The following is an 8,915-nucleotide window of genomic DNA, read 5'->3' on the forward strand; positions in this document are numbered from 1 at the left end:
TCAGGTCCCTTCTGACCCTAGAAACTATGAAACTATGACTGTCTTGGTCACTAGATGTTCTTAGTAAGAACATATTTTGTCCAGAGACCAGAAGTATCTTTTAGGTCCACTAACTTCTCACAGATCTGAATGTCATAATGTGTTTCAAAAGCCTGTTAAACTGGCTATTCAAAACTGCTGGCCTATTCACCAGCTAGCCCTCATGAAACTGTCTAGCTTCTTGGTTCCCCTTTTTTTTGTCAACCTGGTTTTCTCATTTGTGGCTCCAACAACCAGAGAGAACTATTAGATTCATAGATTGTTAGGGGCTGGAAGGGACCTTGCAACATCATCGGGTCCAACCCCCTGCACTAGGCAGGAGAGACAACTGAGGTCAGGCGACTGTCCAGTCTCCTCTTGAAGATTTCTAGAGTAGGTGATTGCACTGCCTCTGGAGTCTGCACACCCTAATTGTGAAGAGGTTTTTCCTAGTGTTAAGCCTGAAATGGTCTTCCAGGAGTTTGTGGCCATTACTCCTGGTTTTCCCCACAAGGGTACTATGGTGAACAGTAGTTCACAGAGCCCTTGATGTATTCCCCCAGTGTAATGGTAAGCTGCTACCAAGTCCCCTCTTAGCTTTCTCTTTTTTACGCTGAAGAGAAGTAAGTCCCTCAGCCTTTCCTCATCTGGCTTGCCTTGCAAGTTCCTGATCATACGGGTGGCCGTTCTCTGGCCTCTCTCAAGCTTTTCCACACCCTTGCTGAAGTGCAGCACCTAGAACTGGATGTGGTACTCCAGCTGCAGACTCACCGATGCCGAGTAAAGCAGAATAATTACTTCCCTTGGTTTTGCTTGAGATGCATTGGTTGATGCATGCCAGAGTATTGTTTGCCCTGCTGGCTACAGCATTGCACTGACAGCTCATGTTCATACAATGGTCTATTATTACCCCTAGGTCCCTTTCAGTTGTGGCACTAGTCAGTTTGGTACCACTGAGCCTGTAAGTATGTTGGGGATTGTTCATTCCCAGATGGAGCACTTTACATTTTTCAATGTTGAACTTTATCTGGTTCCGATCCGCCCAACTTGCAATCCTGTCTAGGCCCGCCTGTATCTGCAGCCTATTTTCAAGCGTGCCCAGGCTCCCTTATAATTTGGTGCCATCTGCGAACTTGGCCAGTGACCTCTTCACCTCCACATCCAAGTCATTGATAAAGATGCTGAAAAACACTGAACCAAGCATGGACCCTTGAGGGACATCACTGGCCACTTCTCATCAGAGAAGGGATGTTCAAGATGACAATAAAACTCAACAGTTTTATTGAGCGCATCTGCCTGCCCATTTAATCATAATGTGACATATCATTTTGGCTAGGTCTATTATGGCCTCATTGACTGGCAGGGCTAAACTTATTGTTGCAATATTTCTGCCAGGGAATCTGATTGTTCTGAAACTTCCTTCTTGGGAATTTTAATATGTATTCAACACTCTTAATAAAAACTTGGAAGCCTTCTGTGTCCTCTAAGAATTGGAGCATCAATTTCACCGAAGGTGCAAAGAAGAATGGATCTCTGGATTCTTCCATTTTCTTATCAGTATTTGCAACCACCTGTGAAGAAGCAAAAATGTCCCTAGACACAGGTTCTAGATGTCAACAGATCCTCTGAGTATCAGGAGACCTGTTGGAAGACTACACCAAACTGGATAAAGTAGCACTGCCCGAAGGTGCTGAGATCTGTTAGCAAGTCTATGTGGTGCTGTTCACTAGGTGAGAAGCCATGGTGCAAAACTGGCGATCTGGCACCTGAAAATATTGACCAGGGTTCGTACGAGGAAGATTCAGCCAATTCTGAGGATTACACATGCTTCAGGGGCAGTAGAGAATCTATATACCAGGCCTGTAATGCAGAGAGGTCCACAAAAGTGAGTGATGCTTAATCCTCAACTGGACTGTATCAAGCAAATGACATCAATGTGCCAAACTGTCTGAACTTGGTAGTAAACCAGAAAGCTCTATCATCATAGATGAGTTTTGCACTGCCATAAAGCTCTTTGGCTAGCTGGGTTATTAAGGAATAATTACTCTTGATTAGCTATGTGCCTAGTTGCCTCTGCAGCATTTATCACAGTTCAGAGCCAAGGTGCTTTCTGAGACAAAAACTTTCAAAAATTAAATTTGTGGACTTTTTCTGAGGTTCAAAGGCTGTCATGAACTTTGGAATGCTCTCTGCCTCTAGCTAGACAATTGAGAAGAGCACAGTAGTATCAAATGCATATCACCTTTTATTCCCTCAGCAAAGGGTCATGAGGAGAGGTGGGGCAAGAATGTATTATATTTATAAAATTAAGGTACAAAAGTGTCTCTGGTCTAAGCCCAGGTGAGAGACATCCAGCAGTGAAATTAGATATGTGGGACAGCTGTCTTAAAGAAGTGACATTTAGCTTAAAAGCCAGATGTACACAGAAGCTAGGTTGCACTTACAACAACACTTAAACCATTTTATTTCGGATCCATTTGTTTCACATGGAAGGTGGGAATCCTCAACAACAAGTTAACTTGCTCTAATTGAGTGTCTCAAAAGAAGCAAGATAAAACTAGTACAATCTGCTTAACAAAAAAATCAACAATTTTGTCAAACATGTCACACAGATCTGATTCTCTGGAATGACCCCTTCCAATATGCTAATTTATCTGTGCTGCAATCAGTCACCACATACCTTTTAGCTGTATGTTAGGACAAATACTTAAGCAAGGTTAACAGTTCTGACCACATGAAATGATAATATCAGGGTGGCAAGGGTGCATGAAAAGTGTCAACCATATCCTGGATGTAATTGGTATAACTGAAATTTTCTGTTTGGACAAATGCAGGACTTGTGTTAGAACAATAAATATGCTTGCAAAATGGAAAATACAATATGACGCATGTTTCATTTAATAATACTCCAGTTTTTCTCCTAATATTGGAAATCTTCCTCCTCAAGTTGGTGGGGAGCCAAATCTCTGGCTATGTCTATGTTAACCTGTACAGTTAAACAGGGTAAAAGGGTTTTTTTTCCCCCAAGTAACTCAGAAACTTAAGTTTCAATGAAAGGTAGTAGGATTGAGGCTCTGGTCACCCCTGAAAATGGGGCATGCTCACATGCAGTTTTTATCATCTAGTCAAATGGTTATCGCAGCAATTTTTGCTACATGACTACAGTTTTATGAAACTAAGTATTTGTCTGGCGAAAAGTTATGCATTTGCTTAATTCTCTTCATGGCACTCATCCCAATGAGTTCTTTACATGCAAGTGATGGCAGAAATAACATCAATAAAAATGTATCAAAAGTCTTGGAGTAAGTCAGACTTTCAGAAATAAAAAGCAGGTATCATTAATTTTATGTGCTCTTTAAATTAAGATTTTGAATTTCTTCAGCAATTCCAGACGTGGATCTTTTCTTACACTAATTATTACTGTTTTTAAGAAGCCCATATGAGCTTAAGGGATTCAGAGGGGTTTTAACTTAACTACTCATAAGAGTGTTTAAATACTTTGCTTAAGCTGTTGTTTGTCCTTTGTGGACGGATCTCAGCTATCAGTGCTGTATTGCTGCCTGTCATAATACAGAATAAAGGAATTATGTTTATAAAATAAAAGTAACAAAACAAAATTTGTCATTACAGGTTTTCCCCCCTACCAAATGGGATGCAGTATGTAAAATCTGGATCCATCCAGTTCTTGTAAAGCAAAGCTAGAGGCCCTTTGAATCCATGATTTGCATGGACCCAATTAAAGAACAATAGGCAGGCCACTTAACCTGCTTACAAATCAAGACCCCGATTACTGCAAAATTATTCATATGGGTAAAGCCCCACTGATGTCAATTGGAGCTCATCCCTGAAGGATAATTGGCATATTTGAGGCTCAAATTACTTTTATTTTTTTCAAAGTTATTGCTCCTGTTTCACCTGAACTACATCTTCCTTTTAAAAGATAAATCAAGTCAACATTACCATTTTTCTGCTGTACTTCTGCTTCAGGTGCACGCACAGAGCAAGGAAGTTCAGTATTCATGCTCTCCTCTCCATGCTCCGCAGGCACAGGCTCTTTCTTAATTTGAACTGATGAATCAGGAACAGTGGTGGATGCAATGCTAGCAGAGGTGCTTACATGGGCAGGGGCTCCCAAGGCAGTACTAGAAGGGGATATGTGGGTGGAGAGACATGAAGTATCCAGCAGGGGGAAGAAGGGGCTTGGAGGAAACAGGTCAGCTGTTGTTGTTGTCTGTGTTCTGCTATTTCTTCTTTCATTTGTGATATTGCATGTGAGCTGCTCTGACTGCTCAGAAGGTTCAAATGTTTCTAGAGAAGAAAGGGTGGGAAAAAGGATGCTTATGTGTCATATTAGATATTTAGGGAAGTCACACAGATAAATAAGTAACTTTGATAAACAACTCCCAAGGAAAGAGACTGGAGTAAAAAGACATTGCAAAAATTTACTGGGCCACTAGATGTCACTCTAATTTAAAAAAAATGGATCAGGTCTAAATAGTTGGGAACTTGGAACAAACCAGTAGAAATGGATGAGGAGGGAAGCTTACTAAAACATTCTAGTCTGAATTGTTCCTGGAAATGCAGAGTGAAACCAAATATAGAATCTCTTCAAGGCTGGAGCTTATAAAATATATAGCAGAGTACCAATCCAGCAATTTCATTATATCCTCATACCTTGTAGCCCCTGCAGGATCTGGATTCTGCGACTCCTCAATGTACTCATCTCCATTGTTATCTGTGAAATAAAAGGGATGTAAAAATCAGCCACATCAAGGCAATTCTTGAGGCCGTTCATTTCTCAGACAACTTAAAGCTGAGTGTTACCTGCTGTTTTAATACAAGGAACCGCTGAACTTCAACATAGGCTGCCTGTAGAGCTGTCCGAGCTTGCAAGAGGCTATTGTCCACACTGTGCAAGGACTTGCTCAGCTCTTCTTCCCTCAAGGAAATAGCCAACAATTGGTCTACCTGGGAACGCTCTTTAGGAGAAAAAAAAGCATAATTTAGAGTACAGCTCAAATTTTAGTATTAGTTTTAATAGGTCAGTTAGGGAGACATCTTAGTAGATGCTTTCTTATCACAGTACTTTCGGAAAGTACTCATAGCTCACAAGATAAGAAGTAGTAGGCTGTTGCTTATGAAACCTTATGCTCTGAACCAAGAAGCCATTCTCCCCTGCTTTCTGCCTTACTAGGTAAGTAGAAAATATCAGTGTTTGGACAAAAGACTGCAAAAAGAAAGAAAACTGAACTAGATCTCCCTATGGGAACTTTTACCTCACTGTCAAAGCACTCTAAAATTATGTAATAGAGTACAACCAATGCAAACTTAATTAGAAAAGCCTGGCTTGGCAAAGAGCTCTAAAAAAAAAAGGGATGTACATATACATATACACACGACCTTAACGTTATATAGTACATCAGTTAATGAACATGTGGGACCATGGCAGTTTGAGCAGTGAGAAAAGTATACTGGGCATCTCAGTTCAGTGTTTGGGAAAAGCTCTATTCCAGGGTTCAGTTTCTTAGACATAAGAAGCTGAAGATCCTCAGTGATTAGCCAGCTTGTGCTTCTGCACAAGGTCACTGCTGCCCCTGAAAATCTCCAATACTGTTGGTAGTTTCAACCTGTACATTATACTTGAGGTACCCCAAAGTGGGCACATTACGTAAGAGTAATGCTGAAACAGAATGGCTTTCATGTTTTGTGCACTAAAACGGAGACATAAAGATCAACTCACCAAGCAAAATGCAGTCTGTAAAGGATCATTCAGGATACAAGCTAATAAAGAAAGTCTTAGTTCCTAGAATAGGAACTAAGACTCCATATATTAACTGTGCTGCATTTTGCAAACACCTGTTCTAAATACTGAATGAGACTGAATATTAAAAGATCCAAAGACTAGAGAACCAAATTGATGGTCTCAAACTTCCATTATATGCCTACTGTGATTATTTGATTCCCAAAGATACGTGTTGTCTGAATAAACAGGAATAAATAACAAGCTCCCCATATACAGCAAGGAAAGTGTTAGGGATACCTGTCCAGCTACAAGTTAGAGGTGCCCTTCATTTATGAAGGAAAAAGGAACTGGGCATACTACTTCTTTTCCAGCAGGGGAGGAAGCAAGGCAGAAGGAAAATAAAAAGCTGGAGGTAAAAAACAAAAGCAACTGAACATGGTGCAGTAAAATACCCAACCAAGATTAAAGGTCTCCTAGCAAGGCTGCACACAAATGCAAGATGCCAAATTGGTGAAGATTAATAGGTACTTCTATAACCTTAGAATTTCACTGAGGGATGAAGTAATCATAAAAAGTTTTCCCATTCTTTTCTATGCAAGGAAAAGCTGAAGGTTCACATTGGTATGGCTTGGGAAACAGATGGGAGAGGAAGTTCTCTCACTGATAACACTTATAAAGACCAAGTCTTAAACTCTTAAAGGATGCGTCAAGGGGATAGACCAGAAATATACTTCTGCCCAATAAACAAGTCTTTCAGTAGGTCAGGGTAGGGACTTTTGTTTTGTTTAAGACAGTCTTAAGGGAGATCACTGATGACAAACAGCAGCTACTCGTTTTAAACAGACTGCTGTAGCAATCCAAATTCTCATGATCTTGAATTATCATTTAACTGTTTCTTCTACTTTGCTATTGGGGTTTCACAAAAAAGGCCTCTAAGAAAAAAAAATCAAGGCTCTGGAAGAGGAAATAACAAATAGGTCTATTTCCAGGTGGAAGAATGGAATCATTTTTCAAAAACTGGGCCTTTACAGAAAGAATAGCAAGGGACACTGATATAGCAGACTGTCTTATCCTAACTTGCTTGCTTTTGGAGATTCCCTATCCAAGAGCAAACAGAAAGAAGACTTCACATACGTTACAAAGAGTCCTTTGAAAGACAAAGGAAGCAGAGTTCTCTTGAGCTTCTCTGAAGCTTTTATGAAATTAACTTTGTGATGGAAAACAGGAAGAAAACAAAGCCTATTTTTATCTAAAACATGATCTTTGGATGAATAAACTGTCCTTTGAGTAAAGGTTGCCACCTTTTCTGAAGGGAGGGTTTCTTCTACTTCTAGGAATAAAACCTTTCTAACTCCCATCTGAGCTTGGTTGTGGGGCCAGGGCAGGGAAGGAGGGAAGAGTATGGAAGTTATTCCACTGATTCCCAGAAACCAAAAAGGGGTTTCTGAGATTGACAGTAGCAGCCTGATACAGACAAACTCCCAACCTTGATTAGTCCTGGTTATAATGGTTCCACCCACAAGGCAAAGCATAAGGAATGGGATTTGCAAAATAGGCCCACTACCAAGGAAAAACAGCCATAAGAGGGGCATGTGTGTGCCTTCTCCATCTCATAACTTTGCTAGAGCCTGGGAGACAAGCTGACTTCCACAAAAACCCAGACAAGAACCAGCTGCATCTGCTTCCAGCAAGACAGAGCAGAAGAGACCTGAGTGCGCATCAAGAGGAGGAGGAGCTGAGTACAAATGTTCTACAGGCAGAATGATCTATTACCAGCTTGACCTGGGGAGGAGAGGGAGTGAACTCATCTATTCAGTCATACTAACAACAATCATATTATGCAAACCAGCTCTCCTTTGAGACACTCATGTTGGTAAGAACAGGTAACTGGTAAGGTACATGATCAAAGTAACAAACAACCTGCCAGGTATACAGCTCTGATATCCCAATTCTAGCACATGCCTTAATTCCATCCTTCCCCTCCACAAACAGAAAATGTAATTAAAAGTATTAAAACAAGATTCCAAGGGGGACAAAGCATTTTACCAAAGACTTTTCTTTTTAATTTAAAATTTTGCTAGCATTCAGCTCGCTCAAAATTACTCACCTCTTTTGCCTTTAATTTTCCTCCTTTTATTCTTTCTTTCTAGACTTGGAATTTCAGGAGAGGATCCCTCCTAAAAATTAAAAATAAAATTCTTCATTAGCTGACGTTAGAACAGTATGTTGGTAATTTAGTTTTCATTCTATATCTGTCACAAGAGCTATGTCAAAAAGCTAATAAATATGTACCAATTCTTTTCAATTCAAGTCTTGAGAATATGTGCATTCTGTAAATATCATTCACTTATACCTTGTCCTACCCCAGTATAGTAAGAGCAGAAAATGAGTTTCCCATTTCTACCCCACGGTACGAGATATTATACAGCAAGCCACACTTCACATTGTCACATGTCCAAGTGTACTAAACACTTGGGCCAACACATTCTACTTCATAATTTTCTGCTGCCATTTCCTGTGGTAGGACCATGAATGGGAACATAAAACTAGTTACAATAAGAAGGCCAAATGGGAAAAAAAATGGATGTTAAAATGTGATCAGCTCTTAGACTACTCAAATGTATGCAAGTAGAGAAAAATTTTAGATAAGTTGGGGTGAAATTTCCCTTTCTGATGCTTTTCTACCCTTACAAAGGTAAATCCAGAGGCTGTGTGGTGACACAGTTGTACCTTCCCCCTTTCCACAGTATAGCTTGATGCTCCAGCTCCCTGGAGCCCAGATACCTGGGTCCCCTGAGGCCTTTTTTAAGTCCTTGAAGCAGGTAAGATTCATGCCCCTGCTCTCAGAACCCCCTTTTTCCCTCTATGCTCAGCACCACCTCCCTTCTCTTCTCACCCTCTCTACTTAAGCCACTGGATGCAGAAAGGGGAGACCTGTCCAATGCTGCTGCCCCCAGCTGACCTAGGCTGTGGAAGCCCCCAAGCCATTCTTCCTGTCCTGCTCTAGCTAGGGCTGTGAGGAACAGTTGCAGAGACAGCCTGGCTCAGCTGGGGAAAGCAACAGCAGCAGTGGGCAGATGTCCCCTTTCTGCATCCAGAGGAAGGGGCAGGGGGGTCCTGTCCCCACCTGGGCCCCCCGGGTGCTCCCCCCAGA

General features: G+C 41.0%; 1 protein-coding gene across 1 annotated transcript in view; it reads right to left on the bottom strand.

Moving 5' to 3' along the window:
• Positions 1 to 8,915, bottom strand: part of ZNF106 (zinc finger protein 106) — a 76,688-nt gene that overhangs the window by 23,316 nt on the left and 44,457 nt on the right. Inside the window, exons 7-10 of the mRNA XM_019519077.1 lie at positions 7,869 to 7,938; positions 4,843 to 4,997; positions 4,693 to 4,753; positions 3,979 to 4,326 (exon numbers count right to left, since the gene is read on the bottom strand). Coding sequence (XP_019374622.1) covers positions 3,979 to 4,326; positions 4,693 to 4,753; positions 4,843 to 4,997; positions 7,869 to 7,938 — 634 coding nt within the window. The remainder of the gene's footprint in view (positions 1 to 3,978; positions 4,327 to 4,692; positions 4,754 to 4,842; positions 4,998 to 7,868; positions 7,939 to 8,915) is intronic.

The sequence above is a fragment of the Gavialis gangeticus genome, unplaced genomic scaffold, assembly GCF_001723915.1.
Source record: "Gavialis gangeticus isolate Ggan-Ray unplaced genomic scaffold, GavGan_comp1, whole genome shotgun sequence".
Taxonomy (NCBI): Eukaryota; Metazoa; Chordata; order Crocodylia; family Gavialidae; genus Gavialis; species Gavialis gangeticus.